General features: G+C 32.9%; 3 protein-coding genes across 4 annotated transcripts; 2 read left to right on the top strand and 1 right to left on the bottom strand.

Moving 5' to 3' along the window:
- Positions 1-495: 495 nt before the first annotated feature.
- LOC21402046 (peptidyl-tRNA hydrolase, mitochondrial) lies at positions 496-5,853 on the bottom strand. 2 transcript variants are annotated; one of them, XM_024176235.1, is made up of 8 exons: positions 5,246-5,853; positions 5,071-5,158; positions 4,836-4,903; positions 2,851-2,901; positions 2,623-2,696; positions 1,766-1,824; positions 1,598-1,674; positions 496-858 (listed from the first exon to the last, which is right to left on the bottom strand). In XM_024176235.1, the coding sequence occupies exons 1-8, from the start codon at positions 5,354-5,356 to the stop codon at positions 727-729; spliced, it is 660 nt and encodes a 219-aa protein (XP_024032003.1). In that variant the 5' UTR covers positions 5,357-5,853; the 3' UTR covers positions 496-726. The 2 variants fall into 2 exon arrangements, with proteins under 2 accessions (XP_024032003.1, XP_010112640.1); XM_010114338.2 differs by having other exon boundaries at positions 5,071-5,155.
- Positions 5,854-14,711: 8,858 nt separating this feature from the next.
- LOC21402045 (importin-5) lies at positions 14,712-24,149 on the top strand. The gene is made up of 21 exons (XM_010114337.2): positions 14,712-15,526; positions 15,840-16,391; positions 16,972-17,175; positions 17,620-17,724; positions 17,849-17,914; positions 18,105-18,269; positions 18,640-18,714; positions 18,804-18,958; positions 19,481-19,616; positions 19,704-19,773; positions 19,928-20,055; positions 20,161-20,217; positions 20,669-20,854; positions 20,950-21,042; positions 21,622-21,707; positions 21,795-21,861; positions 21,942-22,008; positions 22,089-22,225; positions 22,600-22,691; positions 22,812-22,878; positions 23,521-24,149. Exons 1-21 carry the CDS (start codon positions 14,840-14,842, stop codon positions 23,683-23,685), a joined length of 3,360 nt encoding a protein of 1,119 aa, XP_010112639.1. The 5' UTR covers positions 14,712-14,839; the 3' UTR covers positions 23,686-24,149.
- Positions 24,150-26,000: 1,851 nt separating this feature from the next.
- On the top strand, positions 26,001-26,924 carry LOC21402044 (ethylene-responsive transcription factor RAP2-11). Its single transcript, XM_010114336.2, has one exon. The coding sequence runs from the start codon at positions 26,070-26,072 to the stop codon at positions 26,910-26,912; it is 843 nt and encodes a 280-aa protein (XP_010112638.1). The 5' UTR covers positions 26,001-26,069; the 3' UTR covers positions 26,913-26,924.
- Positions 26,925-27,726: the final 802 nt, after the last annotated feature.

Below are 27,726 nucleotides of genomic sequence, written 5' to 3'. Positions count from 1 at the left end.
TTTACCATTAAAATTTATAGTATTCTTTTCCTTTATTAATACGAACTTGGTAAATCCAAAATTCACTTGACATATCTGAGATTTACCATTAAATTTTTCACTTTTTTCATACTAATACAAACTTAATAATGACTTATTTAACATGATCATAACAGGTTTACTATATTTATTAGTCAAAATAAATGAATTTTACTTATAAATATTAAAATTCATATTATTTATATTTAATATGTCATCTAAACATTCATATTATATCATAGATTACAGATGACATATTTAATTAATCGTGTCAATTCGTGTTAGGAGGTCAATCCTAACTCGTTTATTAATAGTGTTAATCATGTCAACCTAATTATGACCTAAATCTATTAATAATAAACCTAAATCCGCTAATTTCGTGCGAGTTTCGAATCGCGTTGCGTAATTGTCACTCCTACATTAAAGTCTCTATCAACCAAAAAAATAAAACGAGAACAACGACGATGAGGAGGAGAAAATAGTCATTTGACTTGGTGCCTGCAGAACTTCTAAAAATGATCTCCTTTTGCAATTTAAAATGGATAATTTGGACATACAATTCCTTTCTCCATTTAGATTTGGAACTAAAATCCCACACTAAAAAAGCTATTTTAGCTCTTCCTGCTCCTCTTTTATGAATTCCCTCACGAATTTACACGCCTACCAAAAACTGTATGCTCACTAGAAAAATTTAAAACAATAGTTTCGTCATGTGGGCAGCGTCTGCACTCGTAAATGCTTGTACTTTTGCTCGACGTTAAAGCGCCGTGCGCTTTCTGTCAGGCCTCTAGCGAGTAGATACTTCAATATATCAACTCCCTCCTGCATGGCGACATCAATCTTGTGCGAAAAAAGCAAAGCATGTTACTAAAAGCAGAAAAGAAAAGACTGTGTTTGAAGTTGTTTTTATTTTTGTTTTTTACGTTTTTTGAGAAAGAAAAAAAAAACATGAGAGAAATGACGTTTCACATAATTAAAGATAAAAAACGGAAATGAAAACGATTTTTTAGTTTAGTGTAAAATAAGAGAGAAATGTTTTTTGTTTCAGTTTTGTCCTCTCTCAAGTAGAGAAAGAGAGAGAGAGACATTAATAAATTTTTTTTATATTGAAAATAATCTCTTGATAAAACTACCAAATGCATTTTCAAAAATAATTTCTGCATGAGATTAAAAACGTTTTCATTTCTATTTTCATACAAAAAATAAAATCATTTTGAAACGAGTTTCAAATGCAATGTTTTCAAGTATTAAATCAACAAAGTGCTTAACCATGACTGGCCTGATAAATGAATTAGTTCGGCACATAAATCATTGAACTTCCATGAGAGCATATAGGCCTTGGCCAAAGGAACGTACACTCCCAAGTGACAAAATCCAATTCAAAACAAATCTTTAATCTGAACTCAAATGAAATCCACTAAAAAAATATACACGTACACAAAAGGGGGATTTGTTTTTCCATTAAAAAAAGGGCGGGATTTGTTTTATCTAGTGAAAATATTTCACAAATGATAATGATTTTCTATAATACAGAAAAGTAAATGGATGTCTAGCATAATAAGAGTTCTAGTAAACTTACTTGTTCTTGAGCTTTTGCATTGAACTTTTGGAGTAAGAATGCTTTAGGATCCATTTGACCAGGTGGCCTCCCTATACCTGATGAAAATATAATCAAAATAATCCGGTGTTGCCAAAACCAAAAAAGGAAAGTAAAAAGATTATAAAAACTTGACACATTGAAACTCACCAATTCTAAACCGAGGAAATTCTCTGTTTCCTCGGAAGTGTTGGATCACGCTCTTTAGTCTAGCCAAAAGTTTTAAAAAGAAAGTGAGAGCTGATACTAAATGGGTTAGTCTTCAAACTAAAGAAAGCAATAACAAACCAGAACTATTCTCTTCTAGTTGCAAGTGAACTCGTGGATTTTCTTTAATTATAAAGCAACTCATATTCTGAATCTAGGTGAAAATTGGAGATATGACGAAAGAGAACAATCACAAAAAACTAAGTACAGCACATTTCCAAAACAAATACTGAAAAGCACAAAAGGAAAAAGGTCTTCCACGGATTAGAACAGAAAGCCTGTAAATATGCAAGTTATTTCGTAGCAACTCATCGCAATATTTTCTATTGAGGAAAGAAAGAGAGGAAAAGAACTTTTTTTCTGTACTTGATCTAACAAGCTCCAATACCAACGAAAAACAAAAACATGAATTCATGTTAGCTTTACATGGATCCTTCCAACCAAGTTATAAATTGCCTTAAAACTTTGCAAAATGCTCGAACAGGTCATTAATTACACCACGAGTGGTAATCTGATAGTACAAACCAAAACCGGGAATCAATTCCTTTCTTAGATCTCCTAGCATGTTGAAAACCCGAAACTGCAGTATCTCTCTCATCATCACCATTCTAGTTTTCATACGAAATTTTACAAAACAAAAAAACAAAAAAAACAAAAACAAAAACAGAAGGCAAAGCAAAGCGAAACAAAAAAAACAAAACAAAACAAAACCACCATTGTCATAACCTGATTATCCAGTAAGTCATTTAGAACTAATTCTGCTGACCAAAAAAAAAAAAAGAACCCTAAACTTATCGTACCCATTGTGGCTTCCATGACCTCCTTTGTCTTGAAGACGAAGAACCCCACGTGGTAAGGTCATGTCATCATGAAACTATCACCAGACAAGAGTGAAGAGTCAAAAGGAACAATTCAATAAGGTTGAAAAAATATACATTTTTTCTTTTTCGTTGATAAAGAGTAAAAACTCACAAGGCAATAGATAGGAACAGGAAGAGAAACAGTAACTGTATAAATAATAAAATTACCACAAGGACGCGATTAAGCGGTAGCTTATAATATGCTGCTAGTGGCCCCGTCTGTAGTTAAGTAAAGATAAATACAAATTAGAAACAAGTTTGTTCAAAACATGATGTTTCATATTCAATGCAAAGTAAACTTCATATAACTAGCAAATCATGAGGACAAAATGTTGTATCTTATGTGAGGTGTGAAAAACATGATTTGATATGTTTCACATTCAAAAATAGATATCAATTTCAAATTTCAGGTGTTCAAGCACCGTAACATCTCTAGATTGAACCATAAGTTGTGTCTTAGAAATCCAGTGATAAGGAACAAAATCCAAATGGTGAAATAGCATACTAAAACCCCTAACATTACTGAAGAAAAAGAGAATCCTAATTTTTACCTATAATTAACTAATGCTTTCTTGCATTTTCATGTCATAACTTTTTGCTATAGTGTTTTCTCTCTCAAAAATTTGAATTTCTATTCAGACTTATAAACCTGATGGGCCAACACATTTCATTACAATTTCAACCATAAATCTTGTGCCAAGAGAACCAACATACATCGGTGTTTATTGGAGATTATACACATTCGTACATGCCGAATGGTCATCTCTTCAACTAAGATTGATTTGTATTTAAGTGGGCATCAGAATTGAGAACTCCCACATCAAAACCAAATCTATAAGCCAGTAAATCCCAGAATTGTATTGCCAAAATTCTAAACAAAGAAAGAAAGAAAGAAATCAGATAGTATTTGATTGATAATTTCGGGGCATATATAAGGAGGAAAAATAAGAAAAGAGCAGTGTATCTTAAAAGAAACTCTTAAAAAAAAAAAAAAAAAAAAAGGAACGAAAAAAGACAAGAGGCAGTAAAACTAAAATACATATACTTAATAGTTATGAGTGTTGGAAATTATACATCAAGCATGCATTCATCTTTTGAAGGCTTTGCCCCGAGATTAAAAATCTATTGTAACGAGCTTAACCGTTTTATATTATGAATTTCACTTCTAAGAACGTTCCAAAGCTGAAAATTCAGGTTAAATGGTATGACCTTGTTATTTTGATAAATTACGACAATATAAATAACAGTGGAAATAACAAAGAGTGCGTTTGGAATTAATTCCAAAACGTTTTTGTTTTTTGTATGAAAATGAAAACGAAAACGTTTTTATTTTCATTTTGGAATCATTTCTGAAAATGCGTTTGATAGTTTTATTCTGATATTGTTTTCAATTTTAAAAAAACTGAAATTGTGTTTGGTAGTTTAATTTTTAAAAACATGTAATAATATTTAAACTAATAATATATTAAATAAACATATCAACTCATTTCCTTACCTCATCAATCAACCCAAAATCGGGGCCTAAAACAAGAAAAAACGAAAACCCATTTCTAGATGAGGAGGGGGTGGTTAGGGGCAGTGAGGTCGAGGCGGGAGAGGAGGGGGAAAATGCGGAGACTGGTGGGGGGCGCGGTTGGAGTTAAGAGGGGGTGAAAGGCGGGGGGGGAGGGGGGGGGGGGGGAGAGGAATTTGAATTGATTTTTTGATTGAGATTCGATTACAGCTTGGAATTGGAAGAAGAAGAAGAAGAGCAAGTTGCGACTTTGGGCTTATATTACGATTACAACTTGGGTGTGGGGGTGGGGGTGGGGGTAGGGGGGTCAGGGGAAGAAAATGAAAATGGAAAACTGAAAACGATGTTCAATCGTTTTCAGTTTTGTTGAGTTTTTATGAATAAAGTAAAAAACATTTTCATTTTCTGTTTTTCAAGAAATGCTGCCAAACGGCTCTCTCAAAGCATTTTCATTTTTTAGTTCTTGAAAAACGTGAAAAATGAAAACGAAAACGGAACCAAACAGGCCCAAAGATTCTACACAATAGCTGGAGAAGTAGTATAAACCCAGGTTCATAGTTTATGGAGGAAAAAATAAATTTAAATTTCCGAAATAATATATTTTGAAAGAAACTCGGAAAGGAATTGTGAATAAGCTTACAGATTCACCACTCAGGTTCATGTAGGTCTGAGGCTTTGAAAGAAAAATAGGGATCTCGCCTACATAACCTGACAAATTCCACAAATCCAATAAAATACATAAACAAGTAAGAAAAACTTCATTCTTTAAAATAAAATAAAAAAGTAACCCAGATGGATAACAAATTTATTTCATGTCATAGAAAGTGAAATAAAAAAAAAAAGGTTAAAGGAAGGTCTAAAATAACAGAAAATACCTTGCCCAAAAACAGCTTTGCAATGGACAGTGTTCATCATAATTCCTTGTGATTCAGCAAAAGCGTCAATCATCTCAAATCCAACCTGCTAATTCAAAACCAAAAAATGAGAAGAAAATATAAACTGAAAAATCAAAAGATGGGTATTGAGAATCATCATTTATTAATTTCATACATTGTGTCTAGTTCCTGAGTATTTAAGACCTGGGTTTCCCAAACCCACGAAAAGCCATGGCTGTGGAGAAGGAGAATTGCAAAAGCAACGCCTACTCAAACCCTTGAGCATGTCCCAGAAAAGAAAAATCAAATCAATCTTTTGAGTTCTTCTTCACCATGCACTGTAAAATCCTAGCAACAAGATTTTCTTTTCTTCGCTAAGAAAATAGCTTTCTGCCGAGAAAATGTGATTTTAGGTAGGAATAACATAAATTAAAGCAAAATAAAAAATAAAAATTCTAAACCCCGATCGGAATTAACACAACTATCCATAAATTATGCATTCAATGTCTAACAACAAAAATAACAGCATTTTCACTCGACTTGGCATCTTCCAGAACCGATAAATCCTCTTTTTATGTTCTTCTCGACATTTCTACAAACAGTTGGTGTGCAAGATGAGACCAAACAGATAGGGACATTAGGAACCTCGCCCAGAAGAAAAATGAACAAAGAGAAAATGGATTCCACCCCAACTTCGCGCTTTGGTTAACACGACATTAACGTCTCGTTGCTTTCGCTAGTTCGAGACAGAGAGCTTGGATCAAGAGCCGTTTAGTTCGCGCCGTTTAGTTCGCTGCTTCGAGTTTTTAATTCGAGTTGAGATGTGATTTTATGTGAGAATTTTTTATTGTAATAAAAAAATTAGATGTGATTATTTCTGAAAGTTTTTTACTGTAACAAAACTCAAATTCTAAACTCAAATCGGTGAAATGAACGGGACTTAAAAAGTGCTCATTTATTTTGCTGATTCGAGTTTAGAATTTGAGTTTTGTTATAATAAAAAGCTCTCAGAAATAATTACATCTAACTTTTTACTACAATAAAAAGTACTCACATAAAATCACATCTCAACTCAAATTAAAAACTCGAATCAGAGAACTAAACAGTCACATCTAATACAATGAATAAACACTGTATTAAAAAAATTAAATTTAAATTTTATAATTAAAAAAACACTGTATTAAAAGTATAATTCGAAGTTGAGTTATAATTCGAACAAAATAATGAGGTTTAATTCGAGCCAACAATGAGGTTGATTAGCAAAAACCCAAAACAATGAGGTTATAGTTGAAGACATAGATAGAGATTATTTATTATAGATATAAATAATAGATGGGTATAGACGCAGAGGGCTTTTTCTTATAATTTTTTTAATAAATGGTCGAAATTTTATAAAATTAGTAAAATGCCATTTTTTTGTTAACTTAGTTGTCAATTGCTCATTTATTATTCTATTATTGGTTGACTTAATAATCTATATTTATTTTAGTTTATTAATTATCAATTAGATGGTTCTGATCAATATGAATTAATAATTAATCAAAATTAATTGATAACTAATCAATTTTAATTGATAAATTATAATTTTATTAATTATAAATTATTGAAACTCAATAATAAATCGATTAATCATTAATTAATTACTGTAAAAAACGGTCATTTCGCTAAAATAAAAAGTTCTGCCATTTGTTTAAAAAAATAAAGAGTTAAATCTTTCAATAGTCTCTAAACTTTAGTCTCTTTCTAGAATTAATCCCCGTAATTAATTTTGTCTCATGAATAATTTATGAACTCAAAAAGTGTCTCGTAAATAGTTTCTTTGTAAAATTTTAGATGGCAACCATGTTCTTAAACTATCTTCTTTCTACTAAATTTAATCCCTAAACTTAAAATATATATATTCGCCAAAAGTAATTCACTTTTTAATTAAATAGATGTAAAAAAAAAAATTATATATGTGAAGTTGTACCAAACTTAATCCCTAAATTTCTAGACAACTTGATATGAACAATAATATTTTAAACTTTTTTTTTTTTTGTAGTAGATAAAACAATGTTATAAAATAATCGTGACATATATTTTGTTGTATTGTGGATTGTGGTTTGCAATTAATTACTTTTACTTTTTTTTTTGAGAAACCTTTTCCCTTTAATTTAGTGTTGAAAGATTTTAACGAGTGAGTAAGACGTATATAAGTATTGTCTTCTTGGTTGAATTTTGAATGTGTTGGGTTTCAATGTTTTGTTTTGTTTTGAATTAAATTTGTTTGTAATTTTATTTTTTCACAGAATTTTGCTTTTTTGTAAGAAAATAAATTAAAAAATCTTAAGTGACAAATTGGAGATAAAAGGGTTAAAATTGGTATAATACAAAAGATAATTATGAAAGCATGTGTGTCTAAAGTTATTATCATCAATAATAATAATATGGGAATATGTATTAATATAATAGGTAAATATAATTAATACAAAAAAACTAAGGAGTAAATAAATAAATAAATAAGACGATTTGTGTAGCAAAAAACTAAATTTTGGTACAATTTCTCATATTTAATGCTTTTTTCATCTACTTATTTAAAAAAAACTAATTTTCGCATATGTATTTTTTAGGTTTATGGATTAAATTTAGTAGAGAGAATATAATTTAGAGACTTTTTATAAGACAAAATTAACGGTTTTCATTCAAAATTTAATAGATAGACATTTTATGCGAAACAGTTTGAGTTTAGTGACTGTTCATAAGATAAATTTCACTACAATGACTAATTCTAAAAAGATAGAAAAGTTCAGAAACTATTCGTAAATTTAACTCAAATATAAAAATTTCAACTATTTATTAAAAAGGGGTAAAAAATGCCATTTACCTGATTTTTCCATGATAGATTATGAATTATGGGTGAATTTTTAGAAAGGTTGTACTATCCCCGAATTGTGTAATCATATTCGATCAATTTTTATAAATATTTAAACCATACTAAACTTCAAAAATAAAGCAACAATCAACTATATACTCCCATATAAGTTTTTATTTTTGTAGATTTTAGTTTTACGAACTTAATTCATTTGAAAGAAGAAAGACAACAGATAAAAGAAAGACAAATGATTTAAAATATATATATATATAGTTGCACTGTTGCTTCTGGTTCAAAATTTTAAGGCTCGTTCAGTTTGTTGATTTGAGTTGAGATGTGACTTTATGTGAGAGTTTTTTACTGTAGTAAAAATGTTAGATGTGATTGTTTCTAAGAGCTTTTTACTGTAGCAAAACTCAAATTCTAAACTCGAATCAGTGAAATGAACAAGGCCTACAGTTTACTTCATGCTCTTTGAAAATTTTTTTTGGCTCCGGGTGACAATAGGATTTCATTACGCGTAGTTAACAGATTTGAAGGATTAATTTGGGAATTTTGCAGCCACAATTGTTATTTTCGTTCATTTAAAGCAAAATCATGATACTGCCAATGTGTGTACAAAAAAAAGCGACATTGTCCATCTACAAATTTAATTGTAGTTAATTGAAGGACTAAGTTTGGGATGTCAAAATAAAGTTGATTATTTAAGTTAAAACCCTTTTAGACATTCGATCAATAAGGTCTCGTGAATTTGTCTCGTCTTTAATTTATTAGGCCATTTCCAACTCATTTTATTTTAGAGTTGTTTTATATTTAAAAAGAATAATTTTGCGCATCTCCCACTCATTTACGATAAACTTTACTTCAAAAGAAATAGTCTTGATATATTCCTTTTGTATTTTTTTACTTACTACAATAATTTCTAACAATTAATCTATTTAACGAATTATGCACATATATAGTACATATTAATACAATAAAAATAATATATTATTTAACCAACTTGTAAAAAACAATAAATTAATAATATTAATTACACACGAACTGACATTAAGTACACAATTTGACAACCAAACATTACATTTAATAGTAAAACATAAACACAAAAAAATAAAATAAAATAAAAATACATCTCCAAGCGTCATTTAATTGTCTGAGTTATTATCCCCTGAATTAGTATACTCCTCCCGCAAATGATCAATTAATGCATTTGGAAGTGCAATGTGAGCCTTTTTATCCTTGTTATGTTCATGGTAGGACTGTATAAAAAAACCATCAAACCGAAACCGACTAAAAAATTGACCGTTCAAAAAGTGAAAACAACGGTGCCACATGGAACCAAATATAATCGGTTCGTTTAACCGACCGAACTGCCTTAACGGCGGTTCAGTTTCAATTTTGTTTTCAGAGGTTCAGTTTTTAATTGAACCGACTGAGGTGGAGAATTTTTTTTTTTATTTTATGTTGTCATTTTTTTTCTTTTTTTTTAATTTTATGTTGTCGTTTTCTTAACTCTTACTCATAGACAAGACACATATCACTTTTGTCTCTTCTTCATGTCATCTATGATCTCCATGCCTCTCTCAGTCTCACGGTGAAAGAAGCCTTAGCCGCCAGCCGCACTCCGCCTCTCTCCTCAGTCCTCCACGCACATCCGCCTCCGCCAAGCTATCTCCTTAGTATTGTTTGTTGTAACTTTCTAGTTTATATTTTCTACTTTGTACTTTGGATTTTAGACTTTAGATTTGGATATTTTGTGTTTGTGCAATTATCAATTTAGTTATTGTGCTTTGATTAATTTATTATGATTACATGTTTGCATTGAATGAAAGTTTTACATTTTTTTTATATTTTTTGGTCAAAAAATGCAACTAAAGATGTTGGTAACCTGATAGTTAACTGAGGTCACCTTCCTGATTACCAAAACTGAAAAACCGACTAAAACCAAAGTTCGGTGAACTGAACCGAATAATGTTGCATGCGGTTCGGTTTCGGTGCCCACTTTTAAAAAAATAACATGGTTGGTTCGGCTACCGAACCGACCAAAACTGATAGTTTTTAACTGCCGAACATCCCTAGTCTATGGCGTGCAATTAATCGTTGAAATCGAGTATTTTTCATCTATCACTGTTTCAACTTTTGGTGTTGGCGCTTCCATTGCATTTTGAATTGGTGCGCATGCACTGATGTTCATTTTCACAAATATTTAAATTAAACCAAAATCATTTAACAAAAATTAAAAACTGGGATATACCAAAAGGATGATTTTATTTTTTTGGTAGCAAAAAAGAAGAAATTTTGATCATGTTTTTGAACTTGGGTAAAAATTAGAAAATAAAAATATACAAATGAGATTCTATTATAATTAACAAAAGCATACAAAATAGCATTTTACAGGAACACTGCAATTTTTAGGCTTGGATTGACATGTACCAACAAATATAAATTATTGCAGAGAATTTCACAGCTAAAGATACTTTAAAAATCATAAAATCCATAAAAATCACAAACATAAACATGAAAAACCCACAAAACTCTCACAAAATTCAAAGATACTAAATGAAATACACAAAAGTACGAGTATAATTTTGTTGAGTGCACAAAACTTAAGGTGACATTTGTTTCAAGGGTTCTGTCTGATTTACGATCATGATTCTTGGTTATGCTATAATATTTTTCTCTCATAAAAAATTTAAATTTTAAAAACTAGAATCATGAACCATAGTTTTAAACTCATGAACTAAACGTCACCTAAATGATATCACGATGGTATATTTTGTAATAGTTTTAGCCCATAACAAAAGTCAATCCGACCTTAAAAACCATGACATATATTGCCTAAATATCTAAAAAAAAAGAAAAAATAATAGCGCATAACGTAGGTGGCATAAATGATGCGACACTATAAATCAACATTTTGCTATTTTGTTGGAGATGGTCTTAGCATTTCTCTTTAGATGATAAAATTATTTTTTTTGAATTCAACCTAATTACGAGGCCCTACTCTTTTTTTTTTTTTTTTTTTTCCTTTAAACAAATGACTTTAGTTCACACACCCTTCTTTTGTTGAAGTATCAATCATGTAATGAGGTTGGTTTAGGTGAGAATAAGTGATCATTGTTAAATCGCTCTATGCAATGACTAGTTTGACATTCTGTCTAGTTAGAATGGAACAAGTTTGATATTTGAAGATTGTGAGAAAGTCATTAGACAATTAACTACTGGAAAATGGAGGGTTTTGTTAATTTTTCGTACTACAAATTAGATGATTATGTGATGACACATTGCCATCGTATATTAATAACCAAAATAGACGGTTCTTATCAAGATTTTTTTTTTTTTTCCCAACTTGGGATCTTATATCTCAATCAAAGATTAAATTTAGAGCCCGTTTAGTTCGTTGATTCGAGTTTTTAATTTGAGTTGAGATGTGATTTTATGTGAGAGCTTTTTACTGTAACAAAAAAGTTAGATATGACTATTTATGAGAACTTTTTACTGTAATAAAACTCGAATTATTGAAATAAACGAGGCATTAACTTTTTTAATGACCATATATGTTAAAAGGACATTCTTTGTCGTATTATTCAAACAATTAGTCGATGGAAAGGTGAAGATTGCAAATGTAAATAATTTAAGGGTTTGTTCTTTTGGAGTTTAATTTGAGTATAATTTTTGAATTAAATTTGAGTTATAATTTGAGTTAAACTTGTAACTTGAGTTTGTGTTTGGTTGTATATATTTGAGTTATGGTTTGAGAGAAGAATCTTTTTGAGTTTGTATTTGAGTGAGTCAAAACTTGAATTTGTATTTAGATAGTATTTTAATAAAAACTGAATGTTGATGAAAAATTTTAATAGGGTATATGGGTCGGGTTTTATTCGTCTTTTTGTTGTCAACGTATAGAAAAAAAATCATCTCAATCAGAATTAAAACGAAAAAGTTATAGTATTTTTAATAATAGAAAAAATATTGTTCATTAATTTGAGTTCGAGTTTCTAAACTCGAGTTGAAGGGGAAACTTGAACTCGAGTTTTAGTCCTAAACTCGAGTTTGAACTCGAGTTTAAATTTGAGTTTAAACTTAAAAGAACATGAACCCGAATAAAGTTGTAATTCGAGTTACCTTTTTTTGAGTTTTTCACTTAAAATAACAAGTCTTTAAATTAGTTGGATAAGATTTTGCAATTTCAAAACATAAGATCTTACAATATTAAGTGGAGTGGGTGTAATGAATTTTTGACAAATTAAGTACAGTTTGCTTATTACTACTGACCAAAGATTATTACAGCTCATTATAATTGTACGCAAATAAATAAATAAATAAACATGCTATTTATTTATTTTTATTTTATTTTATTTCATGTGCACTTCATATCCATAATCCGTAACATACATAAAAGAACCAAACACTATTTCTATCTCTATTTCTGCATTTGCCTGTTGTAACTCTCACTTTAAAAAAAAAAATTTATTTTACTTTTTTTAATTCTTACTTTTTGCTTATTTCTTGTGAAAATCCTTCTACACTTTATTTACTATGTTTGTTTAGAATCTAATATAACAAGATACAAAAGAATCAACACTTTTTTTTTTTTTTTTCTATGAGATTGTCATGTAGCAGCCCATCCATTTACCTTATTTGTTTTCTTAACTTTTTTATCTTTATTTTTTTGAATTTTTTACATTATAATTTTTTTGTTTTTTAAAAATATATATTGTTCCTACAATACTCTTATGAGTATTTTTTTTCAAATATGTTCATATTTTAGTTTTAGTTGGTTAAAATAATTTCCTCCAAACGCGTCTATATATTTTTTGGTCAATTGTTATTTTTACAAATATTTTTTAAATAAATTCAAAAATTCTTAAATAGTTGTATAAATAAATTGCTCATATTTAGTAAACAATATACTTATTAAATATCTCCAATGCGTTAATACGTGTGGAGTACGTCACAAAACTAAGAGGTTGTTCTTTTGTAACGAAATTTAGAAAAAATTTGAACTCGAGTTACAACTTTATTTAAGTTCATGTTATTTTGTAAAATTTGAGTTTGAACTCGAGTTTGGGGTTAAACTCAAGTTTAAGGGTCCGTTTAGTTCGTTGATTCGAGTTTTTAATTCAAGTTGAGATGTGACTTTATGTGAGAGTTTTTTACTGTAGCAAAAAAATTAGATGTGACTGTTTATGAGAGTTTTTTACTGTAACAAAACTCGAATTCTAAACTCAAATCGATGAAATGAACGGGGCCTAAGTTTCCCTTTCAACTCGAGTTCATAAACTCGAACTCAAGTTAATGAACAATAATTTTTCAATTATTAAAAATGTCATAACTTTTTCGTTTTAATTCTGATTAAGATGATTTTTTTTCTATGCATTCACAATGAAAAGACGAATAAAACTCCACCCATATACCCTATTAAAATTTTTCATCACCATTGAGTTTTTATTAAAATACTATCTAAATACAAATTTAAGTTTTGACCTACCCAAACACAAACTCAAATAGATTCTCAATTCAAGTCATAACTCAAATGTGCACATCCAAACACAAACTCAAGTTACAATTTTAACTCAAGTTATAACTCAAACTCAATTTAAAATCATCACCCAAGTCACCTTAACTCAAAAATGTCAAAAAAAAAAGAACATTCCCAAAATAATAGTTGCATGAACGAAAATATAAGACCAGAAATTCAACGATGTTTTTTTTTTTTTTTTTTTTTTTGGCAATAGAGTATTTCGTTATTTTTTTTTATTTTGCGATATTCAAACAAGAAAAGAAAATGAAATGGAGATAAGTGTTTATCCTTTTTATGTAGTTAGATCAGAATCACAGAATAGTGATGGGTATTAAATTATTAAAGTACACATCTCTCTTGTTTTTTTTATTAATTCTTAATTTTTTCCTACATGAGGCTAATAGGGAAATAGAGAGACAATGAAAAAGCCAAGTTTCAATTTGTTTAATCGGTGGGGTATATAGCAATTATACATTAGTGGAAATTATTTATTTATTTTTCATCTCTATTAAAATGAACAATATGCTTTTTTTTTTTTTATAATTTTGCTTGGCTAATAAACAATATGCTCATTGGAATGAAATAAATTAAACGTAAACATGCATTGGCAAGCAAATACCACTAAAAAAAAGTGAATAAAGTATTAATTTCAGGGAAAGTTGCTGAAAAAAAAAAAAGTTTTGATTGGTACCGGTACAAACAACCATACTAATAGAAGATGCTTATTTTATCTTCTTTTTAGAAACTCCTTTATTCTTTTGGAGGTAAAAAATACAAAACCAAAAACACAAAACAAGTTGAAAAGGGCAAAACCAAAAAGAAAGAAGAAAAAGGCAAATCTTTTATCACGATATTATGGCAAATTAAAAAAAAAAAAAAAACTACACACACCTTTCTTTCCCTTTCTCTTTTGACCAATTTTTTATTCATTTCCTTTTCTAAAAATTCAAAAGAAAGAAATTAATATGAACACACAAAGAAAAGCAAAACATTAATCATGATTCATGACCCAAAGAGAAAAAAAAAAAAAAGAAGCAATAATACAGCTAATCAAATCACCTAAAAAAATCACACCAATTTTTCCCCCTTAAAACAAAAAAAAAAAAAATATATATATATATATATATAAAGTAAAAAATAAAAAAAAATAAGAATAAATTTGGTTTGCCCTAATTCCCAGACAGTTGCCACCCAAAACCAAAATCCAAAACCCTTTCCCTTTTCTCTCTTCCGTTTCCCCAGCCTCCCTTCTCTTATTCTTCTTCTTCTCTCTCTTCAACCAAAATATTCATATAAAAACCTAGAAGAGAGAGAAAGAAAGAGAAACAGAAGCGGAAGCCATATCCAAACCCTCAAGCTCTTCTCTTCTCCACAATCGGATCACCATCGCCGCCATGGCTCAACCTTCCGAGTCGACTCAGCTCCAACAGGCACAACTCGCGGCGATTCTCGGCCCCGACACGGCCCCTTTCGAAACCCTAATCTCTCACCTGATGTCCTCCTCCAACGAGCAGCGCTCCCAGGCCGAACTCCTCTTCAACCTCTGCAAGCAGACTGATCCAGACTCTCTCTCTCTAAAACTCGCTCATCTTCTTCAATTCTCCCCTCACCCCGAGGGTCGCGCCATGTCCGCAATCCTCCTGAGGAAGCAACTCACCCGCGACGACTCCTATCTATGGCCGCGATTGAACCCTAACACCCAATCTTCTCTCAAATCTATCCTTTTGGTCTGTATTCAGCGCGAGGAGACGAAGTCCATCGCGAAGAAGCTTTGCGACACCGTGTCGGAGCTTGCGTCGGGGATTTTACCCGATAATGGATGGCCGGAGCTCTTGCCGTTCATGTTCCAGTGCGTTTCCTCCGATTCGCCGAAGCTCCAGGAATCTTCGTTCTTGATCTTCGCCCAATTGTCGCAGTACATAGGAGATTCGTTGGTTCCGCACATCAAGGAGCTGCACTCGGTGTTCTTGCACTGTCTCAACTCGCCGACGTCCAATCCCGACGTGAGAATCGCGGCGCTCAATGCGGTTATCAACTTCATCCAGTGCCTTTCGAGTTCCGCCGACCGGGATAGGTTCCAGGTAACGATAAATAATGTCTCCGATATGAAATTACCTGATATTTCTGTATAATAATCACAACCAGTTATGCTTTGTTAGAGACCGTGAACACTTTAATAGGCTTTCTCACATTTCCAATGTTTCTCCATATTTTCGATATTTCTTTTAGTATTTAGTATAATAACCATGCTGATATTACTCATGAGAGAACAAAATATTCATAAATCAAATACTTTTGTGTTAGAAGTGAAGAAGAAAGTTCCTATGCGTTGAAATATCCTTAAATTTAAAGCATTGATATTTCTATACTGATGAATTTTGCCCTTGATTCCAGGATTTGTTGCCAGCGATGATGAGGACGTTGACCGAGGCATTAAACAATGGGAATGAGGCGACAGCACAGGAGGCACTGGAGTTGCTAATTGAGTTGGCAGGGACGGAGCCGAGGTTCTTGAGGAGGCAGATTGTGGATGTGGTCGGCTCAATGCTGCAGATTGCTGAGGCGGAGTCCCTGGAGGAAGGGACAAGGCATCTGGCAATCGAGTTTGTGATCACACTTGCAGAGGCAAGGGAGCGGGCGCCCGGAATGATGAGGAAGCTGCCACAGTTTATAAGCCGGTTGTTCGCCATTCTGATGAGGATGCTCCTGGATGTTGAGGACGATCCTGCATGGCATAGTGCAGAGACTGAGGATGAGGACGCTGGTGAGACAAGCAACTACAGTGTGGGACAGGAATGCTTGGATCGGCTTTCTATCTCTTTGGGTGGAAACACGATTGTCCCTGTTGCATCCGAGCTGTTTCCTGCATATTTGGCTGCCCCTGAGTGGCAGAAGCACCACGCCGCCTTGATTGCCCTTGCCCAAATTGCAGAGGGTTGCTCAAAGGTGGGCTTCTATTGTTAGTAACTGACTAGATTCATTTCGTGCTACAGAACATGGTTATAATCATTATGCATTTTCGGTGATTTGTACTATTTTTGAATGGTTATCAATTGCTAATAGCTATACGTGTTGTAAATGTACTGGATAATTAATGAAGAAATTGGTCTTTCCTTAGAAATTTACTGGCGTGCTTCAGCATTTTGAGCGTGACAGACGTAGCTACTCATTTTACAGAGGTCATTTCATTTCATTTCTAGTCATAAGCTACTCAAGGTCTTGAACATCCAATGCAGTTGTCTTATTTAACTTATTTTTTGTTAAAGGTGGATTTTATGACTTACACATCCCATTCAATTGATAAATTAGACCGATTCAGTTAGGTTGAATAGGGGCGCAAGTACGAGTCAATTACCTACTAGATGTTTCCAAACACAGCCTGTTGGACCGTTAGGTCATGTTATATGGTTGTCTTTACCCTTTTTTACCTGCATAGTATTTCTTGAAGTATAGCGTTTGTTGCAGGTAAAAAAGGTTCTTTATTTTCTTGTATGGTATTTGATAATATGTTCCTGTTATTTCTCAGGTGATGTTAAAGACTTTGGACCATGTGGTGGCAATGGTCTTGAACTCATTTTGTGATCCCCATCCCCGTGTAAGGTGGGCAGCTATTAATGCTATTGGTCAATTATCTACGGATTTGGGCCCGGATTTGCAAGTTAATTATCATAAGCAGGTGCTTCCTGCCCTTGCTGGAGCTATGGATGATTTCCAGAATCCTAGAGTGCAGGTCATCCACTAGCTTTATGCTTATCAATTTCTTCCCTGAATGACTAATTTGATTTTGTATGAGATATGATTGCTCATCACATGATCAATATGATATCTTGTATTTTAAGCTATTGAAAACTTATTTGCTCTTGTCCTTATTATGGAAAGTTATTGAAATCATGATTCTTGGTTCTGCTTGTTCAGTTTCCTTTATGTGCTCTTTCTTTTTCTTTTTTTTTTTTTTTTTTGTTGCGCGGTTTATCTGTTGTCAAATAGCATTTTTCTTCCATTTGAATTTCGAGCATTTAGTATGATGTTATATTCATATGCAAAAACTGTACTTCCAGTTTTAAATTCCTTTTTTCCTTTCATTTGAATTTCCAGCGTTTAGTATGATGTTGCTACATTCATATGCAAAAACTGTGTACTTCTAGAGTTAAAGTCGGTACTTGTATATCTACAGGCACATGCTGCTTCAGCAGTGCTCAACTTCAGTGAGAACTGCACTCCAGAGATTTTAACGCAATACTTGGATGGAATTGTGGGCAAGTTGCTTGTACTTCTGCAGGTATATGTTTAACCAAAATAATCAGTATCATAAGGCAAAAGCTAACATTAATTAATTATATGTGCTTAGTTAGAAACCAGAATATTATCTAGATTTGTCTCAATGTCACTTATGTCTTATGCAGAATGGGAAACAAATGGTGCAAGAGGGGGCTTTGACAGCTTTGGCATCAGTTGCTGATTCATCTCAGGTAATTTTGTAGACTTGGGCCCGTTTGGTTTGTAGGTTTAAACAGAAATTTAAATTTTGTGAGAGAAAACACTGTAGTAAAAAGGTTTGAACAGTAGTTTGAACCTATGAAACAAATGAGAGCACAAGTATTTCACGATGATGGATTGTTGGTTATGGATGATTTGATATGATTTTACATGGATTTGTAGGAGCACTTCAAAAAATACTATGATACGGTAATGCCTTACCTGAAAACAATCTTGGTAAATGCAACTGACAAATCCAACCGTATGCTTCGTGCCAAATCCATGGAGTGCATTAGTTTGGTTGGTATGGCTGTTGGAAAAGACAAGTTCAGGGATGACGCTAAGCAGGTAGCATCATTTACGTAATACTCTCCTTGTTCTTTTTCATTTTTTGAGGGTAATTTTCTTGAATGTTTGAATTGAATTGTGGACTAAAGGATTAATGAACTTGTATTGTATATCAATGCGCTTAATACTATTCCTTGAATTACTTGTAAACATTTTGTATCATCTCTCTCTCTCTTTTCCTAACGCTCAGAAACTGAAATGTTGCATGTTGTTGGGCAAAAAATAAAAAATAAAATAAAAATAAAAATAAAAAATAAAATAAAATTTGGACCTTGCAACAAGTCAATTAGCTTGGAACTGGATATATATTGTCCATATCTTGGAAATTGTTTTTGAGCCAGAAATCTGGTGTTTATTATTTGAATGCAAGGTTATGGAAGTGCTGATGTCTTTGCAAGGATCTCAATTGGAGACGGATGATCCCACCACGAGTTACATGCTACAAGTATGCTTTTATAACTTAAAATTTTGTAAAAGAAAAAAGTTGCACATGGCGCTTTGTGTGAAATAATCTATAATGTTGTAATTATATAGGCATGGGCTAGACTTTGCAAGTGTTTAGGACAGGATTTCCTCCCGTACATGAGCGTTGTAATGCCGCCTTTGCTTCAGTCTGCTCAACTTAAGCCCGATGTAACCATTACATCTGCAGATTCGGATAATGAGATTGAAGACTCTGATGATGAAAGGTCTGAACTTCTATGTATTATTTCTTTTCCTCTGAGATGGGGGTTTTATTTTACTTGTTAGCATGTATTTTACTTTTCATCAGCCTTACTTATTAATTGTATTCTTTCCCCGTTGTTAAATGAAGAAGCTTTGAACTGTTCTAGATTTGGTGTTCTTTGAATCTTGTTCTTTGAATCTTTGCTAAAGTATAGCAGATGTGACATGTCTTCGCACACACATCCCTTTCTCTCTCTCTCTCCTTCCTCCCCTCTCTCTCTCACATATGCGCACGCTTGCACATCGCACGCACATACAACAAAAAACTGGACATATTCTGCTTCTATTAACTCTCTTACACACATAATAATCATATGCATTGAACTCTGAATTATATTTTTTGGATTTTTCGTATTTATAAGTTTATGTGTCATCTAACTCTCTCTATAGCAGTTTATCTTTTCTTTCTCCTTTCTTTTTGGTCCTTTTTTTTAGAATTATTTTTCCCCAGATGCATCTGTCTAAGATTTGCTTGCTTGTTACAGTATGGAAACAATTACGCTTGGGGACAAAAGAATAGGAATTAAGACTAGTGTTTTGGAGGAAAAAGCTACAGCTTGTAATATGTTGTGTTGCTATGCTGATGAATTGAAGGAAGGATTCTTTCCATGGATTGATCAGGTTTGGGTTAATCTTATTTTTCGTTTTCCTTGATAGGTTTTATGCGGATTTGATCTTTTAAAAAATGGTACTCATGTTACTTGGCAGGTTGCTCCAACTCTCGTTCCACTTCTGAAATTTTATTTCCATGAAGAAGTTAGGAAAGCAGCAGTATCAGGTAGTCCAACAATTAACATTACATGTTTTTATCTCTCTTACTTTTTATGACTTTTATCCCCCCATTTACATTTCATGTCGTTTTTTATCCCCCTATTTACATTTAATGTCACTTTCTAGCTTGAAAGTTCAAGATTCTTCTTTCTTGGTTCCAGCCATGCCAGAGCTATTGCGTTCAGCAAAATTAGCTATCGAAAAGGGGCTAGCTCAAGGTCGCAATGAGACCTACGTAAAGCAGTTGTCTGACTATATTGTCCCGGCTTTGGTTGAAGCATTGCATAAGGTAATCTTAATCTGTCATTTAAACCTCTGGTGTCTGTGCGCGCGTGCGTGCATTTTGATTGTGATGAGGTGGTTGGTAAGTACTAATGTTGCAATCTGTGCGCAGGAACCTGATACAGAGATCTGCGCGAGCATGTTGGATGCATTAAATGAGTGCATACAGGTCTGTTATGGTCTAACAATTCACACACACACATATATGTTTTTCTGGGTTGTATTCAATGTCTACTAACACGCTTAACTTCCTTTTACCCTGGTATCTTGTTTGACTATTGAACCAGACACGTATAAGCATTCCAAGCAACCTTTAGGTTATGTTTTGATTGTCTAAGATCTAGAAGGGCAGTTTTGTTCTCAATTTCCATAATGGACTTATTAATATATCTTACAATAGTTTAGTCTAAGAATATAATCAGCTCAGATTTTACTTTTCTATTATCTGTAGTAGGAGTGTCTAGGAAAATTGCATGGTGAATTCGTATTCTTTCTCGAAAGGAGGAAAGTATCTCTTTCATGCGTCATGGGAGAATATTATTGAGTTGCTCTATTATTGGTTTTTTCACATTAGTACATGTGCACAAATGACTTATCCTGTGGTTCTGTTTCCGTTTTAGATCTCTGGACCGTTATTAGATGAAAACCAAGTTAGATCGATTGTGGACGAGATAAAACAGGTGATCACTGCTAGCTCCAGTAGAAAAAGAGAGAGGGCTGACAGGGCCAAGGCTGAAGATTTTGATGCTGAGGAAGTGGAGATGATTAAAGAGGAAAATGAACAGGAGGAAGAAGTTTTTGATCAAGTGAGTCTTTTATGATACCATTATCAGACACATTGCTTTATTTTATTTTATTTTATCTTATTTTATTTTTGTATCATTTTTTTTCTTCACTCCAGGTTGGTGAAATCTTGGGAACTTTGATCAAGACATTTAAAGCCTCATTCCTCCCTTTCTTTGATGAACTGTCATCTTATCTAACTCCTATGTGGGTAAGTCTGGCGTGAAGCTTAATTTGTTCCTTATTTTCTCTCCTGAGTTCAAAATAACTTTCTTGTTTCTTGATAGTGGACCTTCCTTTTCAAATGGATGACAACCATAATGTTGTTCCATGAATTGGACTTTCCCGTCTCCGTTTCATTTTTTTATTATTTAAGAAAATTATTATAATTATTTTGGTTATTTTCCTCAGTTGTAAAGTTTCTGTTCAAAAGGAGTCCTAATATGGTCCCTAAAAAAGAGCAATGATACACAACATAAAAAATCTTATCATGAATATCATGAGTGCACCCGTGTACAAATCTGTAGGCTTTGCAAAACTCTAGTGCCTGTTTTGTGCCAACTTATTTTATCCCTAACTAGTTATATTCTCATTTTCATGATATATGGTGAAACTGTTTCTTCATGATATGTATCATTTTCCTTAAAAAGATAGTCAATGAGTTTTAATATTTTTGATGCTTTGGGTTTGATTTAACAAATATTTTGTGAGCGAGTCTGGGTTTTCTTATTATATATATATATATATATATATGTATGTATATATATATTTACTCTGGACCTGAACATAGGGAAAAGACAAGACACCTGAAGAAAGAAGGATAGCAATATGCATATTTGATGATGTTGCAGAGCAGTGTCGTGAAGCAGCTCTAAAGTAAACCTTATTTTATTTGTTAATAAATAATTTTTACCTTTGTAATTATTTTGCGTACTCACTTGATATTTGTCCTGATTTGCTCAGATATTACGACACATTTCTCCCTTTTGTATTGGAGGCGTGCAATGACGAAAACCCCGATGTCAGACAGGTTTGTATTAAGTCAACTGCATTTTATTGTTCATATGGTGCTGGAGCTTGTTGTTTGATTGCTTTGACCGTCTTTTTCAGGCTGCTGTATATGGGCTTGGTGTTTGTGCGGAGTTTGGTGGATCTGTATTCAGACCTTTAGTTGGAGGTATGTTTATCTTGATCTTGAATGTCTTAAAAATGTGAATCTCTTTTTGTTGGTGGCTGACATTTTTAGTGCATCTTCAGAGGCTCTTTCAAGGCTGAATGTTGTAATTCAGCACCCTAATGCTCTTAAAGATGAAAATTTGATGGCGTATGATAATGCTGTTTCTGCGTTGGGAAAAATATGTGTGTTTCATCGTGATGGTATTGATGCAGCTCAGGTACCTGCATATTTTTTATTTTTTAATTGATAAATCACTTGCATATTGTTCCCATTGTAATTGATGCCAATTGCTATTATGTTATTTTTCTTTGATCATTTTTTCATACATAATAAGATATGTGTGTGCATTGGGCGGTTATTGCAAACCGAGCCTTACAGTTACTATTATATGCAGTAGCATATCCTAAACGTTTTGGTTGGAATCGTGGTTTTTGTTTACTGATAATTTGTGGTGGGTTGCCTAGTTGTAACTCTGCCATTATTGGTTCAATTATATATAAGAATTTGTCTTCCAAACATTCCTTGAGCACTGGCGTGTAGGTTTGTGTTCTTCACGTGTGTGTTCTGATACATATGATGTGTATTTGACAGGTGGTTCCTGCGTGGTTGAATTGCTTGCCTATAAAAGGTGACTTAATTGAGGCGAAAGTTGTTCATGACCAGTTGTGTTCAATGGTAGAAAGGTCGGTACATCAAATATCTAATACTTCGACATTTTTATTATCATTTTCCTTTCTGGTTTGTTTTTCCTTCGGAGTACAATACCTATCATTTTTACATCCGTTCTTGTTATCCATCTACAGGTCAGACCGGGAACTTTTGGGTCCCAACAATCAATATCTTCCCAAGATAGTTGCAGTTTTTGCAGAGGTTAGTGTGTGATTTGTATTCATAAAGCAGCTTAAATTTCGAAATCTGAGATTTTTGATGAGTTTTGCACCACTTTACTCATAAAGAAATATACTTGAGTCCACATGTTCGCTCAGCATGATAAACTTCACTCGGAATTTATCATGATCACCAATGTAGCCATCTGCATTTCGAACCATTGACAAGGCTACAGTTTGCAATTCATGGTTTCAAAATGCTATGTTTCAGAGTTGTTACTAAAAATACTGATAAATCTAGAAGATGTCAAAATGGGCAATGCCTAAGTTCCTACTTCCGTGTTTGGCACCAAGGCACGTGTTAGTATTTGGCACAAAATCTCAGCACGAATTGGACAAGGATTTTTGTACTCAGATGCCAAACTTTTTCATTGGCATGAAATACATTGCTGCATTGGTCATGCATTTCTTTTAGAGATTTATTTTTATTTTTTACTTTTTATGTTCTTATTACTTTGTGTTTGCAATTTCCGATGATAGTTGAATGTAATTGGACGTTATAGCCAATACTGCCATTGAGTTCTGATTCAGAATAGTTAAATTGATTAAATGACGTGACATGAATTATTGAAGATATTGCAAGTTAGCTTGAAGCATCTTTTCTAATCAGTGATTATTCTTGTAGGTTTTGTGTGCGCGTAAAGATTTAGCAACAGAACAAACTGCAAGCAGAATGATTAATCTACTAAGGCAGCTTCAGCAAACTTTACCACCGGCGACCTTGGCGTCGACTTGGTCCTCCTTACAACCTCAGCAACAGCTTGCACTGCAATCTATTCTCTCCTCATAGTATCTCAACTCTCGGTTGCTGCAGGTTTCGATTATACCTTTGGCTCTTGTATTGTGTGTCAATTATATTATCACCCATTCTTTGCATAAGATGGTTCCCCATCATTCGTTTCTGCATAATGTTTTACTGCAAGACGGCATCATTGCTTGGAAGTCATCAATGCGATTGGAATGATCCTTTTTTTGTAGGATGTGTATACTACAAGTGTTTGTCCCTTTTTTTTCTTTTCTTTTCTTTTTCTTTTTAATATATATAGTGCGGTTTGAGTACAGAGGAAAAGAAGGTTAGTTTATGGTGGTTTGCCGAGTGGTTTTATTTTTTTGGTGGGTGCTTGAGGTTTGAGGGTTGTCAGTGAGGCAATGCTTGTAGCAGTTTTGTTTCCCAATTGTGTTTTTCCTATATACATACATTTTGAGAAATTTGTTGACGATATTATTTTGGACAAATTAAATTTTCCCCTTGAATTTTATTATCTGAAATTCTAGTTGTCGCATAATCACTTTGATTTGTCTACCACCCTAACTTCTTAACTTCTCACAGAATGTTGTGTTGTGGTTGCATGTTTAACATGATGGTAGTACCGCCCAAGTTGAATTCTCGAGTTTTACCCTGCGAATTTGTTTTACAAGTTTGAACTACTGTTCAAATTTTTTTATTGAAGATTTTCTACCACAAAATTTAAATTTTTGTTCAAACTTATGAACCAAAGAGGTCCTTAATCTTCCTATTCTAAGGGCACTTTTACTTTGCAAAGGGAAAGAAAAATTTAGGAGCCATTCCGTTTTTCATATATTAGTGTTTACTTACAATGTTGGGCATCGGGGGCTCCACATGTAGAGAATGGGGAAAGGAAATGTTGGCTGTGTTTGGGAGTTGTTTTTGTTTTTGTTTTTTACATTTTTCAAAAAAGAAAAGATAAAAATGGGAGAGAAACGGCGTTTGACACAATTAAAGATAAAAGATGGAAATGAAAACGATTTTTTAGTTTAGTGTAAAATAGGAAAGAAAGGAAAAACGATTAAAAGTCTTTTTTTTTTTTTTTCGTTTTCTTCTCTCTTGAGTAGAGAGAGAGAGAGACATTAATAGATTTTTTTAATACTGAAAATATTCTTTTGATAAAATTATCAAACGCATTTTTAAAAATGATTTCTGTCTGAGATTGAAAACGTTTTCATTTTTATTTTCATACAAAAAATAAAATTATTTCGAAACGTGTTTTAAACGCACCCGTTGATTTACACATATTTTTGGCAAGTTATTATAGAGTCGGTGAATACAAATTGTGTAAAATAACGTTTTAGATTACATTGATAAGATTATTATTCTTAAATTAAGTAAATAATACTAAATAATGGGGTGATTTTTCATTACATAATCTAATAATCAAGTAAACAGTAGAACGAGAATGAATTATCTTTATTCTTATATATATATATATATTATGGTTTGGTGAACTGCCCTAAATTCAATCAACATGTATATATAGGTTAAAAATGTGGTTTACAGCTTATAACGCCTCTCTGGTCTCTATAGGACTTTGAGCACAAAAATTGAGTAACAATGATGGCAAAAGGAGCTAGGCAACTTGTATCTTATAATGTGCTTATATCACCATTTAAATGTGGGAACCACCACCCTAAGATTAGAGGGCCATAGATTAGTATTCTCAAGCACAAAATCAATATCAATAGCCAACGGATATTCTGGATGCAAACTCCCAAAATTTAGATAGTTTACTTATGCAGAATCTATTTATAGTCGTTAATAAAAGATACCATGAGCTCTCTCAATCTTTATTTATTTTTTTCTTTCTTTTCTCTCCATTTTGAGATGGCATTATAATATATAATGTTAGGTAAGTCCATTTATATTAAAGAAGCTGGATAATTATCTCCAAGAGATCAATTTCTTTCGTTTTCTTTTTGGAAGGATTCAACCTCTGACTTGCAAAGATGGAACTACAAGTGTCATGCCGTCGTGCCGTCAACAAATGTTGTTTTCATGCTTTTGTCTTCCGTTGACTCAGTGAAGATGAAGACTAACTACTCAGCCCTGCCCAAGTTCATTAACAATAAAAATATACACAACACACATTCACAAGTTTATGTAATAACTAATAATAATGTTGGAAAAACAAAGCACAAGAAAATGGCTCGCATGTCTCAAATAAACATGTCCAAAAAACCAACTATGATTTGGCCATCAACAGAACATTGGAAAGTCAGAACTAAACTAGACCTGACATGTGGGCAAGAATAAGATATTGATGAAAACGAGCTGCCCACTAAAGGGTCTCAAATTTCTTCTCTCGTCGTTACTATAAAAACCAAGGTCTCTTCCCTCATTTTGTGCATCCAAAATTCTTCATAAAATTTTTGTTGCAAATGGAACTTCTAGCCCCAAAGCAGCAAAAAGGGGTCTTAGCTAACAAAAGGAGCAAGTTCAAGGAAAGGGCAAACAACAAAAAGAGCAACAAGTTTGTCGGGGTGAGACAGAGGCCCTCAGGAAAATGGGTGGCAGAAATCAAGGACACAACAAGGAAGATAAGGATGTGGCTTGGAACCTTTGGCACGGCTGAAGAAGCTGCTCGAGCCTATGACGAGGCCGCCTGTCTTCTTCGCGGCTCAAACACCCGAACCAACTTTGCCAACCGCGGTCCGACCAATTCTCAGCTCTCTTTGAAGATCGAAAACCTCCTCAACCGCAAAAAGAGTTTAAAACAAACCACCCCAAATATTAGAGCTAGCACTAGAATTAGTCCCACTTGTACTACTATTTGTCCAAATCCCGCTTCCGACCTCTCTCATTACAACACCAACCAAATTTCCAACTTGACAACAAACTACACTTCCTTGTCTCTTTTCAACAACCCTAATAATAATATGATCTTTGATGGTGCATATAAGCCGGATATGATCAACTGCATCGAGGAACTTCACCCGGGTTTCGATCACTCATGGCCTTTCCCAATCGGGTTCGATCAGTTTCCAATAGCTGACCAAGGGATGGAGCTAACAAGAGGCGTTAACATCGAAGCATCATCATCAACATCTAGTGCAACAGAGTTGGAGTTGACAGAATTTGGACGTGTGAATTTAGAAAGGCAGATATCAGCTTCGTTGTACGCAATGAACGGAGTGAACGAGCATGTGGAGGATGCATATGATGGTTATGATGATGCTTCATGGAATCTTTCCGCTTTCTATCAGTTGTATTGTCCAAGTTGATAATGTATACTCTTTCTATTTCTCTCTTTTGTATCTTTTTTCTTTTTCTTTTAATCAATTCTTGATTGATGAAGAAGAAGGAAGATCTTGGCAATATAGCCAATACATACAATCAATAAATAGAGAGAACATTTAACATCTTTTTTATTGTTAAAATTCGGGGTTGTTTGGTTAAAGGATTCAAGGGGTTTAAACTCAAATTCAAACCCTTAATATTACGTTTAAAACTCTCAAAATAAAAGGATTTTTAAACCCAAATTCTTCTTGAGCTATCAGATTTGAACGCAAGTTTAAACTACACAATTTAAAACTCACATGGTTTAAACCCAAGATTCACAACTAGGAACAGAGAGAAGAGTTACTAATAAAAAGCATAAGAAACATTGCCAATGCTCCGTATTCCTAAAAGTGTCAAGTTAAAAAATAAAACAAAACAATAAAAAAAAACGACAACAAAAGAGACGGACGCCTCAAAAAAGGAATTTGGCTTTTATCAAAGAGAATCTACTTGGCTTTCACTTCATCATACTCGTTTAATTTTTTTTTCTTTTTGTTTTTTTTTTTTAAGAGATGTACGTGATGCACTTCTTTTGAGGGGAAGAGGAATCTCATTGGCGCAGCCCATTTTCAAAGAGGAATAGATAACATGAAAATTGAAATGGTCGGCTACAACAAAGGACATAACGAGCGATTCAGCCAAAAAAAAAAAGAAAGTGTCGGCAAGTGACCCGAAATTATCTGGGAACTCCTTCCTCCCCTATAACATTTTTCTTCTTAAAAAAAAAGAAATAAATAACGAGTGGATTTGAGCAAA

Source organism: Morus notabilis, unplaced genomic scaffold (assembly GCF_000414095.1).
Source record: "Morus notabilis unplaced genomic scaffold, ASM41409v2 Scaffold176, whole genome shotgun sequence".
In the NCBI taxonomy this organism is placed as follows: domain Eukaryota; kingdom Viridiplantae; phylum Streptophyta; class Magnoliopsida; order Rosales; family Moraceae; genus Morus; species Morus notabilis.
This window is presented reverse-complemented; position numbering and strand designations above follow the sequence as displayed.

Bases quoted from the DNA above. Each gene is read 5' to 3' on its own strand.
- LOC21402046 (XM_024176235.1), bottom strand. From the start codon at position 5,356: ATGCTCAAGGGTTTGAGTAGGCGTTGCTTTTGCAATTCTCCTTCTCCA. The intron at 2,697-2,850 runs GTAATTTTATTA...GTCTGGTGATAG, and splicing joins CGCTTAATCGCGTCCTTGTG to TTTCATGATGACATGACCTT. The intron at 1,675-1,765 runs GTGAGTTTCAAT...TATTTTCATCAG, and splicing joins ATTTCCTCGGTTTAGAATTG to GTATAGGGAGGCCACCTGGT.
- LOC21402045 (XM_010114337.2), top strand. From the start codon at position 14,840: ATGGCTCAACCTTCCGAGTCGACTCAGCTCCAACAGGCACAACTCGCG. The intron at 22,009-22,088 runs GTATGTTTATCT...GTGCATCTTCAG, and splicing joins ATTCAGACCTTTAGTTGGAG to AGGCTCTTTCAAGGCTGAAT. The intron at 22,879-23,520 runs GTTAGTGTGTGA...TTATTCTTGTAG, and splicing joins TAGTTGCAGTTTTTGCAGAG to GTTTTGTGTGCGCGTAAAGA.
- LOC21402044 (XM_010114336.2), top strand. From the start codon at position 26,070: ATGGAACTTCTAGCCCCAAAGCAGCAAAAAGGGGTCTTAGCTAACAAA.